Raw genomic sequence first — 25,601 nt, 5'->3', positions numbered from 1 at the left:
GCAGAGCCAGGGTCCACGCACTGATGCAGGCAGTGAGTCGGGCAAGCCACAAACCCACGATAGGTAAAGCGAGGCGAAACTAAGCGACAGAAGCTCTTCACACGTGCGGAAACGCTTCTCTCAAAACAGACTGACATGTCTCTCAGGCCGAGGATCTGCTTCTTGTCCCCGCCTTGCGAGCTGTAAGATTGTCTTTGGACCGTCGCTTGAGATAGCCATCCGAGCTTATGGTCTGGTAAGCAGACTTAGGGAGACTAGTAGAATAGGGAGCTGCAACGAAGCGCAGCTGGGCTCAAACGCACGGAGCGTATCTGAGACAGATGAACAGAGGTGGGATAGGGTGACTGGTCGTTCTGAAGCTGTAGTGACGTTGACCAAACCGACAGTCGGGACAGCAGCGTGCATGTAATATATCATCATCCATTGCGGTGCTAGCGCACTGCATCTGCCGGCAACAAGGTGAGGCTTGTCGAGTTGCGGACTTGGCGAGCGAGCCGGCGCGCGGTGCAGGAGTACAAAAGCGAGTACGGCTGCTGCAAGGCCCTGATTTGCTGAGTGCTGGAAGGTGATCTGGCAGCGGAAGCAGGAGTGAGATTGATCGAGACGATGGCTCGATGCCGGTCCAAGATTCGATCGAACTCCACGGCGCAGCGAGAGAGGGCCCGAGTTGCACACGCCGCTAACCGAAGCGGGCACTCCATCTCGATCTAGGGAGTCTAAAGTTTAGGGCATGCAAGCCGCTGCACGCACGCACGCAGCGAGTCCGGGCATTGGCTGTCTTTACAGGAGGCCACCAACAAGGCTTGGAGCTGTGGTGCGATGGCCGACGGCTTGCAACCCATAGCCCCTTTGGTGGTAGGCAGATATTCCCAGCCTGTGAACAAGTGGAATGCCCGGTCCCAGCTGGCTCAAGCAGGCGGTACACCAGATCACGCACACGCATCTGAGCAGGTCGATAGGGTTTGAGATCTGTTCGTTGGAGGAACGTGATGTGCATGCACTCGGACAAGAAAATGTGGCAGGAAGCGAGGTTAGCGAACGGAAGCAAGCATCCAACGGCATGGACCATGTCATAGCTATTAGCATGTCTCGCTCTCCTGTGGAAGGTTATGCGTTATTCCACAGGACAATAGGGCCCACAGCTGGCGGCAAAAGCCTGACAAGCAAGAAGACACGAGCGACGAGCGAGTGGCATCCCTGTCACTCTACCTTGGGATCTGCGCGAACCGCTTGGACCAACCGTCGAGCGGACCTAACTCAAGTCTCTCGTTGCGCGCATGAGGTTAGCCTTTTCTACTCTTTTGCCCACAACGTAGACTCTCGCTCCTGCCGTAAACTTAACCCTTGACCTGTACTCGCCTTCCTCGTCGGCCCTCTTCCCGCTTCTTCGACCTTCACACAACTACATCCCATTCTTGCCGCACCACACCTGTCATCCACATAGTCCGACTGCCGACATCACCCACCCGCCGGCCTCGCATTTCTCGACGCAATTGTTTCTGGACGCATGGAACTGGCTTCGACAAAACCAGAACCCCATCAGCCTTGCACCACCAAAGGAATGAACTTTGCATCTTAAAATATCCTCACTCGAACATCCGACCCGTCTGCTACACACGACACGACTCGTTACCGCCGTGCCGCAATATGAACATGGACACCAGCGACAGGCAAAGGCAAGATTGGACTTCGCCGCAATCGAGTCCCATCGAGCATTCGACTAACAAGCAATTCAGAGCTGCGCTGCCGCCCATCAAGATGCTCGACATTGACAAAATAAAACGTGAAGAAGCCGAATACCAGGCTCGTGGCACAAACATGAACATGGCGCCCTCTGCTGTCAACAGCCCGACCATTCCTTACCCCTCCGGCCCTCCGCCACCTTACAGTCGTCCCTCATACCCCGACGCCCGCACTCCTCCAGAAGCGCGTCGTCCATCGCAAGAGGACCCGTCAAAACAGGCAAACAAGCAGTCGCTGCCTTCAATCCACGAAGCTCTTGGAGTGGAACAGTCTGCCTCCTACCCTCCCGCCGCCCACAGACCCTACTCGTCGGCACCTCAGCCCGCTTACCACGCCCCAGTAACGGCACCTGCACCCCCTTCGCCCGTATCTGCTAGACGCTCTTTCGCTGCCATGGAACCCCCACCACCGCCGCAATCTGCTGGTTTCGTTCACGCTCCTCGCAGTCCTTATACACAACCTCACCAGGACGTGAGCCCACGTCACATGTCCGAGCATCAAGAACGACAAAGATCTGCATATGCTCCTCAGCCACCCCCGTCGCTACAACCTGGCCAGTCTCCTCTGGCTCATCAATCACAATACCCCCGCTCGTACTCTGTTGCCGGACCTTCGCCTTCCCACGAAAGGACTGCATCTCACCCTCTTAGCATGCCGCCTGCTGCTCCTCCACCAGCACCACACCACCCTCTCCCATATGGCTATGCCCCTGCCCCTGCTCCTGCTCCTTACCCGTCTCACTATGCATATCCACCCTCGGCCCCGCATCCCGCAGCGACTACTTCTTCTATATACCAGCCATCGATTACCCAACCTGCTCCCCCTCAAAACAGCGAACCAGGCAGAGCTCCTTTTGGAGATTCTGTGAAACGCCACCTGGACATGTGGGACTTCGGAGAGGCTCTGAATGAGGTTTGTTTGCCCTGCACAATCATCAAATCTAGGCGTCACTAACCAATTCCAGATTGCCGAGTCTAGTAGTTACATGCTCGACTTCAGTCGCCAATGTGGCGCTCGCCTCCACCAGTCTCAGAGATCGGACCCTGCTCCTGGTACTCTGCCTCAGTTGCAAGAGATTGACTATCTGATGGAAAAGTCTCGCCGTCAACTTGACTGCTACGCTAAAATGCGAGAATTCATCATCGCTCAGCAGACAGCCTACTTCCAACAGGCGCAAGAACAGCAATTCAGAGCCCAGGATGGTATCAAGCGCGATTCTGTTCACCAGACTGAAGAGTCAAAAGCTGGCGGGTTTGCTGGTGCCGAGGCCAAGAAGCGCAGAGGCGTAAGTCAATTCCTCATGGAAATGCCACAAACTCACAACTAACACCAAATAGCGTGCTGCTCCTCCTGGCAGATGCCATAGCTGCAACAGAGCCGAGACACCTGAATGGCGTAGAGGCCCAGATGGTGCTCGCACCCTGTGCAACGCATGCGGTCTTCACTATGCCAAATTGACGAGAAAAGCCGGAAAGAATGCGGCAGCAATTTCCAGTTCCAATCTTCGTCCCAAGGCTCCTGAGGACACACCGAACTGAAATGCGCAAATTCGCGACACCCGATTGCGGCTCACGAGCCACGCCTCTCGATTCGTCATACCGACGGACCCGACAGGACTCTCCAATTGAATGGCATCCGCCTGTTGATTCTTCCTTTTCTTTTCGGTCTGTCATGGTTGGGTTTGAGTAACAAAAAAAGCGAAAACATGTGCCGGCGTCACATGCGTGTGGGCCTTATTAGAGGCCATATCTTTCCGGACCAATTCTCAAGGCCGGATTGTGCATCAACAAGTTTCTGCAAGAGGTTTTTAGACGTCTTGACTGCATATTTCCTATACGATGGATCACGGGACACGCATACGATGGCTATTAGGCCATCTTCACGACACTAGCATTGGGACCCGGAGTTTTGTAGGATATCCTGTTGCTTGGTTGATTTTGATTCGACTGTTTATTTCTCAGTGCGATTTGTTTTGCGACATGGCTCAATCGGCCATGTTAGTGGTTCCGAGAGCAAATAGAGCTATTAGGCTCTCGATGGTGTTTGGCTACCGCAATGCCGGGTTAAGGCAGGTGGTGTTGGGAATATTGGGTATCTTTGATTGAATTGTTACATATTTTGAGGGCAGGCGAGTGGAGTTTAGATAGTACCGCCCTATCGCTCGTGAATAGAAGACCAGTTTGTACAGGCTCGTTGCATCTAAACGTGTTTCTTTGACATGTGTAAGTCGGCTGACGGCAGAGAGGCCATGGTTTAGCGCCGAGAACACGAGAGACAAAAAGGAGTCTAGCGGTGCAAAGAACGGATCAGATGCAGATACGAAGATGGGCAGTGGACGCTAGATTTCCAGGATGCATGTACATGATGTACTCAGGGTACCGTTCGTTGGACATGTGGTGGAGGCAGAAATGGTCGCTGTGACACGTTTGAGGTGCAGGAGGCAGACGGATGGCTGCGCCTGACAGGCTGTGACAGGTGCAAGTCGAGATTGAGGCATCCGTCGGCTCCTGTCGAGCCAGCCCTAAGTTCAGACTTGGTCGCAGCACCAGTGAGCAGACAGACTTTCAGACATCACAGAGCCGCTTACAAACATGTTGACTGAACAAGTCGAGTCTCTGTGTATAAGTTGCACTGATTAGGCAACATGCCCCGCGAAGTCGGGCCTCGCCGGCCGGAGCAAATGGCGTGCTTGGACTGCCGTCCTGTTGTTCGCGTCGAGCATTTGTAATGCGCTTTTCACATGTCGCCGACTCTAGCTTGAGCTGTGCTATTGTTTTCTCTCCTGTCTCTACCCGCTATCCACATCCTTCCAACCTACCAGGACCCATACAGCTTCGCATTATGTGGTAACCGCCCACACGACAGCCTATCGCGGCCTCAGTATCTTCACCAAGAAACACGATTCTTGCAGCCCGCCTGCAGCAGAAACAGCAATATCCGTCTCAGCAGCTTTTTCTTGCCGGAAGCCAATTGAAGAGCGCGTACGACGTAGCGCAAACTTACGAGCATGGGTCTCTTGTAGGAGAAATCACCGCCCTCGGACCAATTGGCACACATCCGCTAACTGCTCCCGCGTGCAGAGCATTGGGAACGCCGCTTGCCTGGCCGGAAGCGAAGAAGGTCGCCGGACAGGTCAGAGAATGGGGTATCGAGGTACGTGTACCTATCCACATGCAGGAGTACAAGCACAAGAGCTGAGAATAGTCGACAGCAACTTCTGGCGACATGGCGACGAGCCAAGGGCAAGGAGCGCGATGCCCTGCTCTGGGGAGACGAGATTGAATACCTCGTCGTGACATACGATGACGACAAGCGTCAAGTCCGACTCTCACTACGCCAAGCAGATATTCTCGAGGCTTTGGCGAGCGATGAGAAGCTTCTCGCCCAGGGTGGTGGTGTGGACGAGATCCAGCGTGGCTCAGCCAGGTACTGTTTGTCTGCAATCCATGACGCAGGACTCGTACTCATTGTGTTTGTGACAGGCCCGGCAAGACAGCTCCCGTTTTCCACCCCGAGTTCGGCCGTTTCATGCTCGAGACGACTCCTGGACGACCATGGGGCATTGACTTGAAAGACCTGCTCGATGTCGAGCAAGACATGAAGTGGAGGTATGCCTGTCTTTCGATCACTGCTGCTACAACAATGGCGCTGACAACAGACATTACAGGCGCACGATTGCAAAGGAGCACATGGAACCCAGCGAATTCCCAATCACCCTGACTACCTTCCCGCGATTGGGTGCCAAGGAGCGCTCCATCACCCCCGAATATCCTCTGAACGGCGACAAGCTGAGATCTCAATTCTTGCCGGACGAGATCGCAAATCCTCACATACGCTTCCCCACCTTGGCAGCCAACATTCGCGCCCGTAGAGGTCGCAAGGTCGAGATCAATGTACCCGTGTACAAGGACGAAAACACAAAATGGCCGTTCAGTGACCCTACCGTGGACTACGACCTCCACACTTGGCCCGAAGACGACGATGTTCGCAATGGAGCTGTAAAAGAGAACCACATCTACATGGATGCCATGGCTTTCGGCATGGGAAGTTGTTGCCTACAGATCACCTTCCAAGCGAAGAACATCGACGAGGGACGGAAGATGTACGATCAACTCAGCCCAATCGGTCCTGTTCTGCTAGCCTTGACGGCCGCCACTCCCATCTATAAGGGCTTCTTGGCCAACACCGATGTCAGATGGAACCAGATCAGCAGAGCCGTCGACGACAGAACCCCCGAGGAGCTTGGAGAGAAGGTTTGCCCATCGATATCATCTTGGTAGAAGATTTCTGACTGACACTCAACAGCCTTTGAAAGAGTCAAGATGGCGAATTCCAAAGTCTCGGTACGCCTCGAACTCGACCTACATTGCTCAGGATCCCCGCTTGCGCAAAGAGTACTTCGATCCCGACCTCGTGGTTGACCCCGATATGAAGCAAAAGCTCATTGATGGTGGCATGGACGATCTACTGGCTACCCACTTTGCTCATCTCTTCATTCGAGACCCCATCGTCGTCTTCAACGAAGACCTAGAAGAACTTGATTTGAACAAAGTCGATCACTTCGAAAACTTGCAATCCACAAATTGGCAGCATATGCGATTCAAGCCGCCGCCACCAGGCAACGACATCGGCTGGCGTGTTGAAGTAAGACCAATGGAGATCCAGATTACCGACTTCGAGAACGCCGCCTTCTCCGTCTTTGTCGTCCTCATCACTCGTGCAATCCTGAGTTTCGATCTCAACTTCTACATCCCTATCCAGAAGACTACAGAGAACATGGAGACGGCGCATATTCGCAATGCTGTGACGGAACAGAAATTCTGGTTCCGCAAGAATCCATTCCCTGCAACAAGACAGCCGAGGTCTGGTACCTCGACACCGACACAATTCTCACGTCCTCCTAGCCCTGCCTCTCGAGTCGAAGACGAGTACGAGCTCATGACCGTCAACGAAATTATGAACGGCAAAGTAGATGGTTTCCCAGGCTTGATTCCTCTGGTCGAACGCTATCTCTCGAGCATCAATGTCGACGTTGAGATTCGTTGCGAGATGGCCAGATATCTGAAGCTCATTCGTCAACGCGCGACCGGTGAGCTCTGGACAGCTGCCAAATGGATCAGACATTTTGTTGCTGAGCACAAGGAGTACAAGAAGGACAGCGTGGTTGGCGAAGGCATCACGTTCGATCTTGTCAAGGCTGTTGAGCAGATGACTGTCAACGAGGGCAAGGATGGATTGGGCGTCGAGATGTTGGGAAAGAGAAATTGAGAGGTGGAAAAGTCATATCATTTGGGAGGGAGGGTTATCCTGATTCTTGCATATCCCTACGGCGCCACTAAGCATACTTTAGAGCAGACAGATACCCGAGTACATATCACTTCCTACATAATCAACTTTGGAGCTCTAACACGGAGCGACCAGTCCGAAGTATAGCCTTTTTGCCGCTCTCCATACTTTGCCGCCCCGCATCGATATCCCCAAACGACACCAACCCACGTTCTCCACACGAGCAACCACGCTAGATCGACCAAAACCATCTATTCAATCATCGGTCATGGTATCGGTAGGAAGAAAGCATTATCATCTGTTGCACTAAGGAGAAAGCCGGTCGGGGGCTGAGCTATGATGCCCGCCCAAGCCCGCAACCCAAAGAAGAGTGCATTCTCCTGCGAAACATGCCGAAGACGAAAGGTATTAAATCATCAAATATCAAGAGATGCAGGAGGGATTGAATGAGATATGTTCAGGTCAAATGTGATGGAATACAACCAATTTGCAATCGATGCAAAGCACGAGCTGAAACATGCGAATACAAACTGTGAGTGCCTTACCCGATTCGGAGGCAACTGAGTCCTAGATGGTCGGCTGATTTGACTCGAGTGCTCCTACCTTGTCTTATACTCAGCGTTTGGAGCAGCGTGTTGCGGACTTGGAATCCTTGCTCGCAGCTTCCCGAGCTGAGGTTTCAGGCTCGGCACCGACCCGAGTTGTTTCTCCTCGAGAGGATAACATTGCAACTTCATCGTTTCCACGACATTCGACCAACGAAGAAAAACACGACGAGAAAATTCCTTTTCATGGCTCTACAAGTCTTTTTCAACTACCTGGAAGTGTCAGAACACGAGCGACAGACAAGGAAGCCGAACAACAGGAAGATACACTGAGGCGAGAGAGCCTACTGAATAATGCATGGCGGGAACGAGCCTTTGAGGAGTTCTCTAGTACACCTTTATGTCAATGTCCTTCGTCGATTAGAAGTGAGTAGCTGATGGCAACAACAGGAGCCATATCGCTATCTGCTCGATTCCCACTGGTCTTGGATACAGCCTCTCTTCAATTTCGTATACCGTCCTGCTTTTACTCGTGAGTAGAGGCGTACTTCGTCATTGATATGCGACATGCTAATAGCTAGATCACAGGCGACATGAAGACAGGAGGTCAATACTATTCAGCAGCTTTGTTCAACGCAATCCTCTCACACTCTGTTCGATGGTGCAAGACCGAGCCAGGGATGGAACAACTACTCGCCCCTTTTAACGAAGGATCTAGCTTCTTCCAGACTGCAGTCACGAATGTGTTCGAAAACCTCAGGACTGGACGAAGTAAGATACCATCAGTACAGAGTCTGCTGCTACTCAGTGCTCAAGAGTGTGGCCGTGGAAACAGGACACAAGCTTGGTTGTACAGCGGTATGGCTTTCCGGCTCATCGATGATATGGGCATGTGTATTGATGGTCAACGCTACACCGACAGTGCAAAACTTTCGGCCGAAGACATCGAGATTCGGAATAGGTTATTCTGGAGCTGCTTCTTCTGGGACAAACTCATTGCTCTCTACTTTGGACGAGCACCCGTACTACAGAACTCTCACATCAGCCCGCCACGAGTAATTAGTCAGTGCTTACATCGGTATTGCTCTTTGGTGAGCCTGCTAATATTATCGCCAGTGGACGACACGGCAGAGACTGAATTATGGATGCCACATGGGCTTTCGTCACCCGATTATCCTCCCAGACAAGCACATTCGATCTCATGCTTTATACAAATGTGTGGACTTGCCGAAATACTCAATCAAGTTCTCATCCAATTCTACGGTCCGACTTGCGACTTGTCTTCGTCCAAAGCTCTCGCATGTGCTCTCGAACAAAGCTCAAAGATGAGGGTCTGGTGGAGAGACCTACCCGAGCATTTGAAGATCAACGTCGGAGCCCTGCCGCGACAGGCACCTCCGTCTCACATCGTGACTTTGAAGTAAGTCATGATATTTCTCCGAGGCCTTAAGCTAACAAGAAGAAACAGTTGCCTGTACCATACGATAAACATACTGCTTCATCGCACGTTGCTGAGACTCAGCAGCTCAAATCGTGCCCCATCAGACATCAACATCGACCAGAATCCTTTGATTCAATGCATCTCTTCTGCAGCCTCGATAATAGCTCTGTTCGACCTCTTCGTTCGCACCTTTGGAGATGGACATGTCGTCTTGAGCTTGGCATACAGTCTCTACACCGCGACATCTATCTTGTTGCTCGAGCTGCAGGCAAATCCGAGAAACCCACAGAGGTACACAATGGAAAGGCTGAGTTATTGCTTGTCGGCATTGGAGAGGGTCAAGAAGACGAATCCAGGTATATTCGATCTCTCTCCCCAAATCTACATGGAAGCAACGACTGATATTGAGGACCAGTCATCGCAACGGCTTCAGAGCTGATACACAAGGAACTCGAAGCTTTAGGATTAGATATACACGCCTACACTACTTTGCCCAATGCAACAGGCGACCGAACAGGACAGTCGCTTCACCAGCCCACATTCGTACCTCTATCTACTGGTAGCCAGTCATCCGCTCAAAAAACTTCTTCTGTACCGGACCATCGCAATTTCGTCTTCATGGACGCTTGCTACCTGGATAATGATGATCTGACTGGAGGCATGGATTACGACATATTGGACATGAGTCCAAGTGCTTTCGAAGCATTTACCCAAATCGAGCCATTGAGTACGACGATGAACCCTGGATTTGACTTCTTCTAAGGGTGTCTGTAAATGCGAGAAGATCGGTTTACTGTACTGCAACAACATCATCAGTCTTGTCACGAATTTGTTGAAGTCTACTGACCCACGTGCAATATGCCACGAGGTGACTGAATCCCGGCAAAGCACTTGGCACAACCCACAACTAAGAAAGTCCTACAGACTTGCTCCTCTTATTCTCAAATACGCCAAAAAAAAATTCAGTGCTTCGACAAACATGGCGACAGGATTCAGATCTTTACCTCTCGAGGTCCGAAATATGATATACGACCACGCTTTGGAAGACGACTACGACATCTTCACCAAAGGCGTACAAGCCATCTTGAAAGTGTGCCCGGAGATCACAAGGGAGATCTACTCATACCGCCGCATCTACACCACAATCATCGTCACTGAATTTCCGCAAAGAATGGACCCCTTCCAAATCAATCGAATTTTTGGCAAGGCCAAAAGGTTTAACATGGTCGAAGGTAGAAAGGGACTTGTGGTGCGTTGCAAGGCCATGCCGCTACCAGTGGCGATATCGGGGAACGAAAATGGTAGAACAGAGATGCAAACACCCACTTTCAGAGCACTCTGTAGCTTATACAAGAGGGTGATGTTGATGAGGGCTGAGCAATGGGTGAAACCTTGGACGGAGATGGGGTATTGTTCGATGGCTGTCGAGGAGTGCGACGCCACCGAGCTTGCAGCGTGCTGAGGGATATTACAAACCGGCGATGCGTGTGGACCACCGTCTTAGGACGAATGGTGACATCCGTTATCTCCATGAGCCACTTCTTTTAATTAGGAAGTGTATCGCAATCGTTGGAAGTCTTGTCCCTAATACACATGCTAGCTAAAAAGATGCAAAGGCCATGCCGTTATCCAAAGAGTCCACTCACGCCTTGAATGAATACCTCTTCCTTCCTTTCCCAACCATAGACATCGCATCTATCCGTACAAATGATCCAAACCCTTCAACATCCCTGGTCCTTATCACTCGAGTCCACCCAAAGCATCATTGACGATATCCATCAACACAGGTCTCTTGCCAGAAGCCTGAGACTTTCCAAACAGCGCCTTCGTCCCTATCTTTCCAACCTTCTCAGGAACTTTGAATGGTTTATTCATCTTCGAGTTTTCGTTATGATATACCGTCTTTTCCGCAGAGCCACAAAGGAAATCCTCAATACCTTCACGTTGAGCATGAGGATTATGATGACGTCTACGTTTCTTCGCCTCTGTTGCACCTTCTTCTTCATCCCCTTCCACATCGCGTTTTTTAGCAGGTGTCTTTGCAGGCGTCTTTTGCGTGGCCAAGCTAGCTCCAATGGTATCTTGAAAATTGTGACCTCGTTCGGCAAGTTTGGGGAGATTGTAGATCCATCCTTTGCTGTCGACCAACTTGAGGAATTTCTCGAGTAATTCGTTGGCGGAGAGCGTTTCTTTACTTCCCAGTATAACCATCTTGCTGCGGGCGCGTGTGAATGCAACATTGATACGTCGCCAATCACGGAGTAGATCGCCCACATTTCCAGTATCGTTGCTGCGCACGCAGGAAATAAAGACGACTTCTTTGTCACGACCTTGGAATTTGTCTGCAGTGTGCATTTCCACGCCTGAAGCCTCTGGGTAGGGCTTGAGCAGCTGGCGGAGAAGGGCGAGTTGGGAGCGGTAGAAGGTTATGACGCCGATTTCGGTAGGTGAGATGCCTTGGGCGATGAGGGAGAGGACTAGTTGGACGAGAAGAGTAGCTTCGACGGCGTTGACTATGCGGGAGCCCATGACTGTTTCTTTGGGCACAGGGCAGAGGGTGTCGGTGTTGGCGAAGACTACTTTGCGCTGGGGTGAGAGAAGGTCAGAGATCCAACAATTGCTTTGTGCGGGGTCGGGGCAGAGATTACGGTCCACGGACCAGGAGCCTTGGGGTTCGGAGTGGTATTTCATTAGACCATCAGGGGAAGGAATTTTGAGAGTGCGGGTTGCGACCGCCTCGTTACCGCACTTCAGACGGCCAGAGTAGATCATAGTCTTGGACAGCAGCTGTACTTCCTCGCACATGCGGTATTGATGTTCCAGGTTAACAACACTCTCTGGGTGTCGATCCGACAGAAGCTTGAAGAGACTGATATCGAGACCGCCTTCCTGAGCTTCACGATTTTGGACCAAAGGAGGAAGTTGGTAGTGATCGCCGACCAAGACGAATGTTTTTGCCATTCGGATGGGTCCGAGACATACCGGAAGAGTGATCTGCGATGCCTCGTCGACAATGCAGTAATCAAAAGCCCTACGCTGGAAGAGTTGATGATTGACACCTAAGCAGGTCGTTGCGACAACCTGTGGCTTCATGTACGTATCTTCTAGTTCTTCCATGCTCTGCTTGGGTGTTGCTGCAAGATGAGCAAACTCTTGGACCTCTGGATGGATCTTTGCCAGAGTGCCCAGACGCAAGATTGACGCATCCGAGTCTCTCAATTTCAGTAGAATGTTGTCTACCGCAGTATGCGTGTACGAGGTCAGAAGCACACTTTTGCCACGAGCCACCAAAGCTCTGATGATATGAGCAATTGTGGTTGTCTTTCCAGTACCCGGCATACCCAGGACGAGAGCATAATCCTTCGCGGACATGACCTTGTCGATCGCAGCACGCTGGTCTTTGTTGATCTGAAGTTGACTAGCCGGCCCCGACAGAGCATATGCTGCAGGCTCTGTCTTGAATTCTGGGTCGGTATTTTCAACGATGAGCTTACGCAATTCGGCCGAGCGGAACACATTGTCGTCCATCAAAGCTAGAAGGTTGTTGCGGACAGTCGCCATGCCGTTGCTGAACTCGTCCTTGTCAAGACGGTAGATGATCGGAGTTTCCTCAACACCTTGTGCATTTTGACTTGGTTCGTCTTCCCTTCCGACTTCCATGATGCCAGAGAAGGTCTGATTTGTGTTGGCGTCGAAGTCGGCTTGCTTTTGGCGTGCGTTGTGAAGTCTTCGGTCGACTGCAACAGTGATGCGTCCTTTAGAGAGCTTCGTTACATACCCATTGGCGAGGGCGAAGTGACCTTTCTCACTTGATATGACGATAGGCTCGCCGATGGTAATCTGCGACTCTGTGAAAGAGAAGCCTGGTGGTGGCTTCCTTTTGATGAGCGTGTAGCGATATCGATTGATCTTGGTCATGTCGTTGAGCTCCTTCATGGATCCTTTCTCGATGACAACTTCAGAAAAGCAGCGGCCAAGCTTCTCACGTTCCGTGCTGAGCATGGTCCAAAGCTCACGGCGGAACTTCATCAGCTCAGACTCTTCCTTGGTCAGAAGGTTGTCCCACTTCTTGAAGAAGTCCTGGTGAATAGGTTGCAGCTTGCCGACAAGGTCGTTGAACTTTTCCTTGACACCGGCACTTTCTGCTGTGCCGTCTTCTGCAAGTTTGTGGTACAGGAAGCATTCCGTCTTTGCATAGCATCTTCCACACTTGCGTTCATCCTGGATCATAGGAGGAAGCTGAAGACGCTCACGAACATAGCAGGCAAGTTCGTTTCGCTGCATAATCATATGGCGAAGTTCATGACGTATGGCTGGGATTCGTGTGACGCTAGAGTTCTCCATGTAGTAGAGCAAGCCGTAGATGACATCCAAATCGTATCGATCGGACAACAAGAGCGTGTATAATGCTGTTTGGGCGCGATGCGAGGTGTTTGTGGTGTTGCGGCCAGTCTTGACCTCAAATGGCACTGTCAATGCTCTCTGACCTTGCTCGTCTTCCATACGGACTTGAACGGTGGCGTCAATATTGCCTTTCAGGCCGTAAGTCGGCGACCACACATGCTCTTCGACATCGAGAAGTTTGGTGATGCTGACACGAATCTTTTTGCCGCCTCTATCTTCCGCAAGAGCATCAGGGCCCGGCTTGGCTTTGACGAACACCTTCGCCCAAGAGCTCATCTCGGGCATCTTGCTCTTGAGGTGCTCGAATGCTTTGTTCGTGTCCTCATGTCCGAGCTCGAACAAACTCTCCAGGTACTTGCCTACCGTCTTCCCAACAAGATCGTCCAGCGAGTCTTGGTCCCAGTCGTTGCTCTTCATTGCTTCCTGGAAGATCTCGTGAAGCATGGAACCGTAGACGGAAGGCTCACTAGAACGGCTAGTTGCCTTCACTCTGTCCTGGAGGACGGCTCTGCGGATGCATTCGAAGGAATCGGCAACGACGGTAGCCGAGATCAAATGGTCAGGATGAACGATGATCAGGTTCTCAGCATCATCAATGGTAATCTGAGCAGATTTGTTGAAGTGGCCGACGACGTGGACATAAGAACCAGGTGCGCAATGGGTTTCGAGCCATGATTGTCTCAAGGTGATGGCTTTGTTGCGCTTTTGCACTTCGTCCTCAACAAACAAAACCTGCACGTGATTGTCAATTCACAAGAGTTTCATGAGGAAGGAGCAATGTCACGACACGTGGCTTACCTTTTCTGGCTGTTGACGACCACGAAGATCGGTATACTGGCCGTCTATAACTTGCTTCACCAAGTATCGTTGAATGGCGCGAGACTTTTGAGTAGTCTTGATGACACTTAGCTATCTACACCCTGGGAAGATTCGAGATACGTACAGAGCTAGCACTTGTACTTGCCTCCAACGCTTGAGTGGCAGCCATTTCAGCCTGAGCAAATTGCTCTTCATCGAGGTCGGAACCCCCAAACTCGTCGTCATCATCGTCGTCTGAAAAGCCAGTAAGATCAAAAGTCTGTGGCTGTTGTTGTTGTTGTTGTTGTGGCGGCGGTGCTGATGGTGGCAGTGGTGGATGAGATTGCGCGATCGCGCAGGTGTTTGGTTGTGAAGTGAATTGGCCGTTGGAGGTACCAGGTCTGCTTTCAAAGAAGGAAACGGCATTCTCTATCTCGTCGACATCGAGATCGTCGCCAAACTCGTCGTCGCCGAATTCATCGTCATCTTCATCAATAGTGTTCATTATCGTCGTGTTGCTCATGGAATTATTCTGGACGGCTGCAGTTGGTTGTATGTCGGCAATGTCATCCAATGTGATATCGGCGTCGTCGAACTCGGTATCTTCATGCTGATAGGAATACTGCTGTGACGAGCGCGCTGAACGGGGTTGTGATTGTTGGTGGTCCGATGTAGCCATGTGGACACTGGGAAACTCGCCCTTGTCCGGCAAAGGTGAAGAGCTTGAAGGCAGGTCTTTGTGTGCAAGAGATTCTTGGACCTTTTCAACCAACATGCCTACTCGTGAGAGAGGCTTTGCAGCGGACAGGTCTCCAGGATCGGTATTATTGTTGTTGTTGTCCCGGAAGATTCCATTGACGCGACGGCGCTTGACGCGAGAAGACGGAAACTCCAGACCACAGCTTGCCCATCTTCTCAAACCACCAACGCTACCACCAGGAGTTCGAGGGGCGGATCGAGGCGACGAGTCGTTCATGAGGTGTGCGAACGAGGGTATACGTTTTTCGATCGGAGTGTCATCTGGGTTCCTCGCAGTAGCATATCGAGTCCATAGCTCAGCGGCAGGGTCGGCTTTCGGAGTCTTGAAGGCGGATAGTGGGAGGTTGGCGTCTGGGAGGTCTGCTACATCGTTCTGCGACGAGCTGACAGGCGACGAACTCTGTGGGCGCCTCCTTCTTTGTCGAGGAGTCAGATCCGGATGCGAGCTATTTGCTATCCAACCGATCTCTTCAACAGGCGATTCTTCTTGTGGGGTGGGCCTTCGCAAAGCGTCCTCGGCATTTCCAATAAGATCAGCAAGAGGCAGGCGCATAGCCGGTGTGGAAGGTAAAGGTCTGTCCTGTACAGTCTTGATGGGCGACGATGGTGCTTCGAGCTGCTTCACAGGCGATGCTGGAGCGGTGGTAGAGGTGTCGTTTTCCTTGTCGGGGTGGCGGGCAAACTCGAAAGCTTTCAATTTGGACCTTGTCTCGGTCGAGGGCTGGATAGGAGGTTTCGGAGGGGGAGCAGGCTTGCTGGTGGCCTCGTTCATCGAGGGCTTCCTGTCAAAACTGCGATTGCCCTGCCATCGTGCTTTGGACTGTCGCGGATTAGTCTTTTATCGACGCGTCTTGGGATGGCGAATTCCTACTTTTGAACCATGATCTTGTTCGAAGAACGACTTCTGCCTTGACGACATGAGGCAGGTGGGCTCGAGGACACAATTATACAGTAAATGGGCAACTGCTATCAGACTACAGCGATGCTTCCTGCCGCCATACTCGTTTCCGTGCTCGACTCGCGACAAGGGAAGTCGCGTCGAAACGCGCCTTCCCCACACTCTTGGCTCCATCGACGGCGCTAACGTGTGTCATTGTTGTCATCGTTGTCAACCAATGCTCCGAGCTCTTCTTGTCCTCGACATTCATCAAGAACGTACTCCGTAGCTGTCAATCATTGGGACATGGTTCTCAGTGAACACGAGTATGCTAATTAGGCACTCAATCCTACCTAACTTTCTGTCACGAATGAATTTTGGCACTTTCAATGTGTTCGTGTAATTCTACAATTGATCACGGTGACTTAAATTGAGCAGAAGATGGACACGCTGAATAAAGATGTCTCATGCGTTCGTTAGCGCATATCGTATCAACTCCATTATCATCACCTCACTGCTTGTCCATCTGTCGGTCAACAACAACCTATCTCTAAAGCTTGAACATTCGCGATGGCCCTAGAGATGACAAGGCACGGCCTTGAATCACTACCCGATGAACTGAAATCTCATATTCTGTCGTATCTGATCAACCCTCCGCCTTCTTGGAGTTGGCAGAAGAACACGCTCGATACTGGACTCACTCGCTCTTCTGATCTGGCAGACAAACCTTTGAAATCCATGATACTCGTATCGAAAACATGGTGCAGATTAGTTTCACCACTATTGTTTGCGCATCTACAGCTTCGTCTCGAAGACACAGACCAGACCACTCCACCGTTGCTGGCGCCGAGAATCAAAAGCATATCGGCCAACTTTAGGGAATGGCTGTTTCGAGACTTGGGCTATCCACATGATGTCCGACTGCCGTACAGACATGTCTGGCAAAGCGCTTCGACAGAGAAGGCTGCGAAGTGGACAGCTACACTAGAGCAACAACTGGCTAGCTTGTTCGCATTTCTTGAGTCACCAAATAATGGCAGTAACAGCGAAAACGTCCAGTCATTGACAGTCATCGCTACTGACGAGCTCAACAACAATGGCCTCGACTATATTCGTGACGAAGTACACTGTTTGATCGCAACGGATGCATTTTGGAATCTGCTTTTCGAGAAGCTTGATCCTGCAAGAGTCACAGTACTGGCACCTCCAAGTAAGCTCGCATGTCTGCTCGGCTGCAGTATGAATATGATGGATGCCTGGGCTTTTCCAGGGATGGCCATGCAATTAGTATCGGTTTGGAGAGAACCTAGGCCTGTTGAAGTCAACGATCATCGCCGGTCGCCGTCGGGGTCCGACTATGACATGATGCACCCGGTAGAGCTCGTGTTAGAGCCAAATGAGTACGGCAGACCCGCATTCTCGAGCTTTATCTACATCAGGCCCTGGACACACTTGGCCGTGAATGAGGGATCGTTCCTTGAGGCTTACTCAACATACGAATACTTTCACAAGAACCCACCAGGAATCTTGGCCTCTGTAGGAAGGGCGTTCAGACTCGAGATGGACATGTGGTCAGTGTCATACAAGGCCGTCTTTCCATTTGGCAACCACATTGGATCACCGCTCGATCGAATCACATACAAGGGTAACTCTTCAAACGTACGAAAGCTTTACGTCAAGATAGCACCTGATCCGGACGACACAATCCTGGACGATCCAGCTCAAGTCGGCAAAGCAGACATCACCGACTGCTGGCGTGAGGTGGAGTCAGCCTACAGATTCCTGACAGACCCTGCCCTACGAGGAGAGCCGGACTTCACAGAGTCGGGAGCTGTTAGGGAATTGGAGATGTTCGGCTTCGGAGACAGCAGCATCTCATCGATTAGAGAGACAGTCGCCAGCTCAATGGAGACTGCAGGATGGCAAGAGGTGACCACAAATGAATGGCACAGCTCCAGGCTTCTATCGCGTCTATCAGATTACGGAAACGGTACGAAGGTCGCTGGAGAGTTAGAGAGCATGCGGATCGAGTAGGGGCCGCCGAATGGACTGGCTTCGTACAGATCACTCGCATGTGATGATTGCGACCGGGTCCTTACGAAGCATCTGTCTCTACCATGTACGGATATCGGACATGGTTTTCATAACCAAGAACACTATTTAATCCTGAGATATTCTCCGACCTCCATCAACGCCGACGTGTCCCTGACAGAAGGCAAATTTTGAGGATTCCGCCACTCTGCCATTGAGAGCGACTCTTGAGTAGGCTCTCAGTGGACACGCACTGGTTTAGGAAATCACTGTGTATTGCGACAGCGTAGCACGTGCTGATGATGTAAGCTTTGAGATGGTTGTTCCTTCCTCATGTGCAGCGGTAGCACACCGTATCAGCTTTGTTTATCTACTCGAAACATCCAAACCCAGTCAACATCCAATACATATCAGTATCGCAGCCATGAAGCCAACCGTCCTCGGTACCCGCAATTCTGAAGTAAAGCCTACCTAGAAGAACTTTATGCAGAATGAGCCCGGTTTGACCGCCAGCGATGTTAAGGATATCAAGAAAAGTCTCAAAAGATTCGCCGTCAAGAATCACACACTCGATCACAACGACCGCCGTATTGCCGCAACCCCACTCATCAATTATATGCTCGAAAAATATGACTTCGATACTACAGAGACAGAATGGCAGAGAGAAAGTCTCCAGCAATTCGCAAGAGCTGCTTGTAATTCGGAGACACGTACCAACAAGAAGCGCCGCGAGAGGCTCCTCAAGCAAGAAGCAAGCGCCCAGAAGGCAAAGACTGCCGCTGAGGAAGAGAAAGAAGATGGCGACGACGGCGACAAAGAGGAAAGAGATGTCGCCGAGGAACAAGAAGGAGATGTTACAGAACAAGCAGAAGTTGCCGAAACTACCTGAGCACTGAGCACACCTGAATCTTCACCAACCACCACCATGACATGACGTCTACTCTCTTTGACTGTCCAACGGACCAAACCCAATTACCATTCACGCTAGACCACACTGAACATCTAAACCAACCATCCTCATCACTCAGCGTAAGTTGACTCGTCACGAACACGTACCCGTAACCAACCAAGAAAGAAGCTAACACCATCGAGACAGAAATCACGTTGTACCAGAAGACCGAAAATTGTTATCAGGGAGAAGCGGTTTGAACCATTGCTCAAGACGTCATTGTTCCTGCTGCCGCGGTCGTGATAAATAGCTTATGAAGCATTTTGCCCATCCCATTAGCCATTAGCTGTGTTATCTGAGCAATTGACAACTCGTTCGTCTGTTCCTCTTCCAAAGTCATATCTTCTGCCTCGTGAAAGTCTTTCCTCTTTCCATACTCCCTTCATCCTTTACGTCTCTTCCACCCTTTGATGTGAGCTTCGAATCAATCCCAGATTATGGTCTTCGAGATTAAACTTGCAGCCCCATCCTTCAGCAGTGACGAAAGGTCGTTAGCTTCGTACTCAAGTCTTTCTCGGGCTCCACCGTGGTAACCGTAGCTTAGGTCTGGGGAGAACACAAAACGGGTCAACTTGGGTGCCTCAGCCAGGGATTTCATGATCGAGGACAACGTTCCCATCGGGAGCCTATATATCGAACAGAGCTCAAAGCTTTCCAGTTGAGGCAGCAGAGGTCGAAGTACGTTGGTTGTGAGTTCATTGCTACCCGCCAGCCAAAAGCCATTCACTTCAACTTTAGCAATAACCATCTGTGCGGGTAGAGTTTCCACCACCCGTGCGATCAGTGCACTGAAGTGGTCTTGGACAGCCGCCCCGTAATTGAACAACTTCAGTGTCTTTTGTCTGTGATCATACATGACCTTTGTGTGCCAGGAACGCAACGAAAAGTTGAAAGATTGGTCATCTTGACTGCCCAGATGATTCATGATGGTGTTCTCCATGTGGTCCGAGTCTGCGCCAGTTTCGACATGGAAGTCTGGGGGAGAGACACCGGCACGCCGAGCGGCATCGAGGGTACGAGCAAGTGCGTATGACTCCGGGTACTTCTCCTCTGCGTCCCGAACGTCAAACCAGCCGTGTGCCGTTCCGGGGAGCTTTTCGATCCCGATAGCAAGATTGTTGCCATATGAGTGAGCGACAATAAAGATTTTCTCCATCAGCTGGCCGTAAAGTCCAGAGACGACAAACTTCTTATCCGAAGCATGCATCTCTTTCTCTTTGCCACCCTCTCTGAGTCCAAAGACGTGCTCATAGCCAGTATATTTCGATCTCATGACGACAAGAGTAAGCTCCTTGACATGTGGTCCAAAGTGCGGATCTGAGATGATGTCGTGGAGCGTGTTGATACTGAAAGCAGAGATGACATGACTACGCTTACGGAAGAACCTGATTGCGAACGGTCTGTAAGCCGCGTCTCGCAATTGTCTGCAGGTGAGGCGGAGGTTCTGAAGGTTTCTGTGTATATGCGTTTCGAAGCTAATCTCCATGAAAAGCTCTGTGACTGCGCACAGAAGCTCTGGAGGAAGGTGGAGAAGGCCAGTCTTGTGCGCAATATCTTCCATGGCGGCCGCTGTTGATAGTCAGTGAGGTGCACAGTCAAGTTATGCACACACACTTACTTTCGAGCCTTTGCTCCATCGATCTTGTAATGGGAACCATCGTGTTCGACGTCCAGGAGATGGAGAGGATTGGTGAGCACCAGCCGTACACTGGTGGAGTGCAAAAGGTGAGGAGCAGCGAGGTAAAGTGCAAGTTGTGCGAATCGTTCACCTGTATGTTCAAACAAGCACTGGATGCGATAGGCGGCAGGCACCGCGGATGACCGGATTCAAAGTTTTGCAGCAATTGCATACCAGCGCGCCTTCCCAAAGTAGGAACGCACTTCAGATGAGGTGACCCGCGTTGACAACTCGACGCTACTCTCAGCATTATTCTGCTATTGTTTTGTACAACTGACGAAAGACACGGCGCCTCGGACTAGAATCAATCTCTAAGCTACTCCCGTTGGACAGTTCTGACATTGTTGAACGAGTTGTGTATTGTGACAGCTCTTTCTGTGACACTGGGTGGTAGTGACATGTTTGTGCGCCATGGCATTCAGACTTCGCTAAAATCATACCACCCATTAGTATCGCCCAATCCATTCTCCTTTGGCAAATCACTGCGATGCTTTAGCATGGCTATCAAATCAATTGGGTGCGTAGCACGGAGTTGCAGTTAAGGTGAACAAGGACGCCATAGGGAAGCAAGGTGAAGAAGTTACAGTTATTGACTTTTGGTATTGGAATTAGAAGAACAGAATGTCTCCCACCTAGAGCGCGCTTCTATGGTTTTATTCGCCGATTCAAGGTTCCTGTTGAACTCTAACGAGCTTCTCGTATCGTCTTTAGTTTTATGACAGTTGACAGAGAAGTTGACTGTAAGCTCTGGCACGAGCTCGGCTCAGTAGGCGGACTCGGACATGTACGCATCAAGTGATGAAGAGCTCCGTGTGGGCGATCTTGTAATGCTAATAGGCTCGCGTATCAGTGCCGTACGTGGATTTGAATGAGAAAAGTCATTGAGCATCGTAGCAGCATGGAAATCTCAAGGAAGGTGGTGATGGTAAATTTACCTGTCCTTGATGCGAACGCCTTCAACCAGCTCCGGCATGTTATTGGCAAATGCGGAACCAACAGACCAATTGCTGAGGTTGCGCATATGAGATTCGAAAACAGGGTTGATCATGAATTCTTCATCGTCGTCCAGAACAGCAGCCGAAGTGGCCTCGGCGCCTTGCACGCTGTTTGCACGGGGCAAGAGGCATTGTTGTGGATCATACGGCCAGTTCAGCGATAGGCTCTGGCAATAAAGAGGACCAAACCGCTCGTTGGGATATGCTGCGCAGTTTTTAATCATGCGATCACGCATCCAAGGCCTGATAAGTGAGTTAGTGCCGACAATTACATGATGATGAAAAAAGACTTACCATGGCACGTTGTCAAACCAGATAGGGTGGCTGACTTCGAGTTGGGAGCGGATGGGTCGAATCCATTCGGGTAGGCGTTCAAAGTTCTCCTGAGTAGGGGCGATGCGCCAGCGCATTACCAAGAACATGATATACAAGCAGGCAACCTGCTCGGGGATTTGATCGATTTCGGGAAGGTTTGCCAGAACATCGGTAAAGAGTTTGCTCAGAGGATGCGACTTGGGCGCGCGAGCGGGGTTGAGGAGTGATGAGATGGATGGGTAAGCAGGGCCGACTAATGAAGACGACGGAGTGCCCTGTGCCGCAGCTTTGCGGCGTTCGGTCATGAAATCTAGCATGACACTGTCCAGTTGGTTGGTAGCGTCCTGGTTACGTGGCAAGCGCATGTGCACTGGCACGTCGGCCATGGCTGTAGGGATCAGATCGCGCAACAAGGGTGATGTCGGGCGCACCTTGCGCTCTTCGATCAAAAAGCTACCGAAGCCTTGGTTGGGCATCTCTGCTCCCATTTGCGTGTGTTGCTGTTGTTGTGCTAATGCAGGGGCGAGTGTAGGCTGGAAGTGTTGATGCGGAGAGAAGCGCTGCTGTTGTGGGACTTGTTGCTGATGCTGCTGCTGCTGCTGCTGCTGTAATTGAGCAGCCTGTGCAGCTTGGGCGTACTGCCTGGCGGCACTGGCTGGAGATTGGTTCGGGCGAGGCGGTTGAGGCTGTTGTACTGGCTGGATATTACGGAGGTCGGGGTGGAGGTGGTGCTGAGCGAAGGGGGGTTGTTCGTAATGGGGTGGTGGTTGCTGGGGGTACATAAGAGCTTGAGGCGGATGAGATGGTTGTTGAGGCTGATGTTGCGGCATGGGTAGAGGGCTTTGCTGAGCGGTAGCAGCAGCAAGGTCTGTTTCGTTGTGTCAGCTGTAGCCGGACTAGTTGGGGTTGACAGAGCTACTGCTACCATTCAGACCCTGCGAGGCAGCAACGGGCTGCAGCAACGAGAAGATGGTCTGCATGCGTCGTTTGAGGTCGTCGTTCTCGGCCTGGACCTGTTCGCGCTGGCGAAGGGCAGTCTGCAGTTCTTGGAATGGCTGTTGGCTTTCGAGCTCCTTGATGCGTCGCTCCAGCGTCTCGATCTGGTTGCGCGTACGTTCGCGAATGGCGCGTTGTGCCTCGCGGTCGTTGGCCCGTTTCTTAGCCAGCTGCTCCGGCGTGAGGTTCGCGACACCGCGCGATGAGGTGCCATCGGCCTTGCGTTTCCTTCCATTCGTGGCAGCGGGGTATCCCGGTGGTCCTGTCGCGTCCGGCGTCGTCTGTGTTATGGGGGTGCCATTGGTCGGCGGCATTGACATTGCGCCGTCGCGCTGCGGCGTACCGTAGCCGGACGAGCCATTCGTCGTCGCCATGATTCCCGGGGGTTGTGTTCCTCTATCAAAGTGATATCCGAGTCATGCACGACGTGAGGAGCTTGCGGCTTGATGTGCGTCGGCAAAGTCGGGGAATGGGTGGTGATGGACAGATTAACCAGACGACAGAAAGGCGTTGCGCCGTGTGATTGGTGATGGGTGTATGAGGTCGGATTGACAGCAAGGCGCAGAAAGAATCGGGAATGGGCGAAGGGGGAATTTGTGAAGGAGATCAACCAGAGAGAAGATCAATGGACTTGGGAGAAAGTTAATAATTACGAGTCAGGCTTTCCCTCTTGCATGACCCTAGACGTCCCCCTCGGTAGGGACCGTTTCGTGGCCTGTCCCTTGCTAGCTAATCGTTACTCTCGTGCGCAACCTTGGCTTGGCCGGCGTTCGTCCGTCGACGACAAGGAACCTTTTTTTCTCTTGTCAGTGGCGCTCGCTGTGCATCTGTGCGGATCGGAAGCGTAGATCGCTCAAGCCCAAGATGCTATGCGCTTTTTCCTGAGACATGACCTGCCTTGGCCATGGCTCTGGTGCATGCCTTTCCTTTTCTCTATGACTCCTTAGCCTTCTGCTCCCTAGCGACGCCGAAGTCGCCTGCCTATTTCACAATTCAAATTGACAAGTCATTGCTTTTGCTCCTCGTCCGTTGTGCCCAAGTGAAGTCAAGACGAATCCCCGCACAGAGCCTCTGCATATTTGACCGTTTGTTTCACTCCCCATCTAACTAGCATGCACCTGCTTGTCCAGTTGCAAGAGTCTCCTTACGCATTGGTAATCTTTTCGAGATATGTCCGAGTTCACGGTCCCTCTGCGGCTCGAACATTCTCAGGGAAAGGGTGGAAACTGGAAAGCATCAAGCAAACTACATGCCCCACCTTGTTGCACCAACTGCAATCGCAACCCCGCCAGATCTTCTCACTCTGATCATCTTCCTTCTTTGGTCCGTCGCACCGCTTATTTCCAACTCCCGGAAACAATACCTGAACCGCCTTCCACGGGGACCAACACTTCAACTTTTCCCTCTTCGATCTCTGCTCACAAAAGTTGTCGTTTCGAAACGGTCCGTCTGATTCTTGTCCGGATCTCTGTGCCTTACACTGACCGTTTGTATATCTTCGGCAATTCTAAGACTTTAACACGGCATTCCCGTCTTCTATGATCCCGTCCATTACCTGCGCACGCCGCATGTCCCGTCGCTACACTAGTCAACAAGCTTAGCTTCGTCACCACCTACTCGTTGGCTAAGATTCGTCCGTCGTTCGACACGATTCATGGGTGCGCTCTTATACATGCTTGACGTATAGTCACGCAGTCAGTCGCGTCGCTTCTTTTTGCCAGCTCCTGTTCGTTGTTTTTTTACTCGTAAAGCAGCTCCGCTCATTCTCTCCTTTCTGCCCAAAAGCCCAGACAACCTCGTTCCCTAACCGAGCGTAATTGTGCTCAGTAACCAACAAAACCTGACAACATCAACCAGCTTGGCTCGTTGACCCTCGGAGACGCGATTTCGTCGAAACGACCACGACTGAAACCGGTTGATCTTGTGACCCATCCATTCCTTGAACCTGTATATTCGAGTCATGACGATAAGCCATGACTCGGAATAGGGCTTGTTCATCGAATCCTGCCTCGGTTCATGGACAGATGCATCCAGTATGGGCATACGACTCGCTCTCTACCATACGCATAGCGTTCCTAGTCTTGACTCGAATAGCAGCCTTTCTCATCCACGTGGCTTGAGCATCTTTAACAAATCTTGGATTTGACCGCGCCGTTGCAATATTGTCGCACCTCTAGGTGTGAACACGATCGCGACTCCTGGTCGTACATATTCAGTAAGCTACTGCATGCGGCTTATGGGGAACCGACAAAACCATCAGAACTATACATACGATACCCGAGCAAATGGTTGAAACATGACGTATTGCGTCGTCGTCGATGTACTGGACAGAAAGCCTGCCAGAGCCATTCATTCCACAATGGACTTGAGACGATCAAAACCTCACGCGCAGCTGAGGACCATCAGGACAACAACAACAACAACAACAACAACAACAACAACAACAACAACAAACTGAAGTAGTCCGACAGTCTGCTGTTATTCAAGCTTAAGGTGATGGCGTATCAAGCAACCATACCTGAATCAAGACCATGCTCTCATGAATCGCATGGCTAAGAGTCGGCAACATCAACCCATCGACGTTTATCTGCCTTACGCGATGTGTTCGCACAAAAAGCTTCACAAGGCTTTTACACGAGCAGCGCTGTCTCAACAAAATCTCACGACCTTCGCTTTGGCGCTTAATCTTAATGTTCCAATATTCAATTCGAACCGCATCTCAAACAACTGCCGGCCAGTGGCTGTCTTTCGAGCACGATAGGGCTAGGCCATAATTTGCTTGTG

At 51.3% G+C, this 25,601-nt stretch overlaps 9 protein-coding genes across 9 annotated transcripts; 6 read left to right on the top strand and 3 right to left on the bottom strand.

The window, feature by feature from the left end:
- Positions 1-1,758: 1,758 nt before the first annotated feature.
- Positions 1,759-3,281, top strand: M438DRAFT_352549 (uncharacterized protein; the record flags this gene model as incomplete). The annotated part of the gene is made up of 3 exons (XM_029906798.1): positions 1,759-2,655; positions 2,708-3,028; positions 3,081-3,281. The coding sequence occupies 3 exons, from the start codon at positions 1,759-1,761 to the stop codon at positions 3,279-3,281; spliced, it is 1,419 nt and encodes a 472-aa protein (XP_029763964.1).
- A 1,090-nt stretch (positions 3,282-4,371) lies between these two features.
- Positions 4,372-7,132, top strand: M438DRAFT_342907 (glutamate-cysteine ligase Gcs1). The gene is made up of 6 exons (XM_029904870.1): positions 4,372-4,761; positions 4,824-4,896; positions 4,955-5,169; positions 5,226-5,351; positions 5,411-5,996; positions 6,049-7,132. Exons 1-6 carry the CDS (start codon positions 4,751-4,753, stop codon positions 7,009-7,011), a joined length of 1,974 nt encoding a protein of 657 aa, XP_029763963.1. The 5' UTR covers positions 4,372-4,750; the 3' UTR covers positions 7,012-7,132.
- Positions 7,133-7,546: 414 nt separating this feature from the next.
- Positions 7,547-9,777, top strand: M438DRAFT_372119 (uncharacterized protein; the record flags this gene model as incomplete). The annotated part of the gene is made up of 6 exons (XM_029908329.1): positions 7,547-7,561; positions 8,025-8,106; positions 8,163-8,636; positions 8,691-8,994; positions 9,043-9,371; positions 9,431-9,777. The coding sequence occupies 6 exons, from the start codon at positions 7,547-7,549 to the stop codon at positions 9,775-9,777; spliced, it is 1,551 nt and encodes a 516-aa protein (XP_029763962.1).
- A 76-nt stretch (positions 9,778-9,853) lies between these two features.
- On the top strand, positions 9,854-10,173 carry M438DRAFT_342904 (uncharacterized protein; the record flags this gene model as incomplete). The annotated part of the gene is made up of 1 exon (XM_029904869.1): positions 9,854-10,173. A coding segment is annotated over exon 1 (179 nt), but the record flags the coding sequence as incomplete, so codon positions are not given.
- A 3,891-nt stretch (positions 10,174-14,064) lies between these two features.
- M438DRAFT_132091 (uncharacterized protein) lies at positions 14,065-15,973 on the bottom strand. Its single transcript, XM_029898834.1, has 3 exons — positions 15,848-15,973; positions 14,218-15,796; positions 14,065-14,151 (listed from the first exon to the last, which is right to left on the bottom strand). The coding sequence occupies exons 1-2, from the start codon at positions 15,893-15,895 to the stop codon at positions 14,333-14,335; spliced, it is 1,512 nt and encodes a 503-aa protein (XP_029763960.1). The 5' UTR covers positions 15,896-15,973; the 3' UTR covers positions 14,065-14,151; positions 14,218-14,332.
- A 450-nt stretch (positions 15,974-16,423) lies between these two features.
- Positions 16,424-17,887, top strand: M438DRAFT_267448 (uncharacterized protein; the record flags this gene model as incomplete). Its single annotated transcript, XM_029900187.1, has 1 exon — positions 16,424-17,887. One exon carries the CDS (start codon positions 16,424-16,426, stop codon positions 17,885-17,887), a length of 1,464 nt encoding a protein of 487 aa, XP_029763959.1.
- A 481-nt stretch (positions 17,888-18,368) lies between these two features.
- M438DRAFT_332250 (uncharacterized protein) lies at positions 18,369-18,773 on the top strand (the record flags this gene model as incomplete). Its single annotated transcript, XM_029903478.1, has 1 exon — positions 18,369-18,773. The coding sequence occupies one exon, from the start codon at positions 18,369-18,371 to the stop codon at positions 18,771-18,773; it is 405 nt and encodes a 134-aa protein (XP_029763958.1).
- A 283-nt stretch (positions 18,774-19,056) lies between these two features.
- Positions 19,057-20,351, bottom strand: M438DRAFT_342901 (uncharacterized protein). Its single transcript, XM_029904868.1, has one exon. The coding sequence runs from the start codon at positions 20,317-20,319 to the stop codon at positions 19,258-19,260; it is 1,062 nt and encodes a 353-aa protein (XP_029763957.1). The 5' UTR covers positions 20,320-20,351; the 3' UTR covers positions 19,057-19,257.
- Positions 20,352-21,072: 721 nt separating this feature from the next.
- Positions 21,073-23,452, bottom strand: M438DRAFT_131971 (uncharacterized protein). The gene is made up of 3 exons (XM_029898833.1): positions 22,741-23,452; positions 21,801-22,689; positions 21,073-21,749 (listed from the first exon to the last, which is right to left on the bottom strand). The coding sequence occupies exons 1-3, from the start codon at positions 23,189-23,191 to the stop codon at positions 21,443-21,445; spliced, it is 1,647 nt and encodes a 548-aa protein (XP_029763956.1). The 5' UTR covers positions 23,192-23,452; the 3' UTR covers positions 21,073-21,442.
- Between the last annotated feature and the right edge of the window lie 2,149 nt (positions 23,453-25,601).

This window comes from Aureobasidium pullulans (genome assembly GCF_000721785.1).
Source record: "Aureobasidium pullulans EXF-150 unplaced genomic scaffold scaffold_3, whole genome shotgun sequence".
In the NCBI taxonomy this organism is placed as follows: domain Eukaryota; kingdom Fungi; phylum Ascomycota; class Dothideomycetes; order Dothideales; family Saccotheciaceae; genus Aureobasidium; species Aureobasidium pullulans.
Note: the sequence above shows the minus strand (reverse complement) of the source record. Positions and strands in the feature narration are given on the sequence as shown.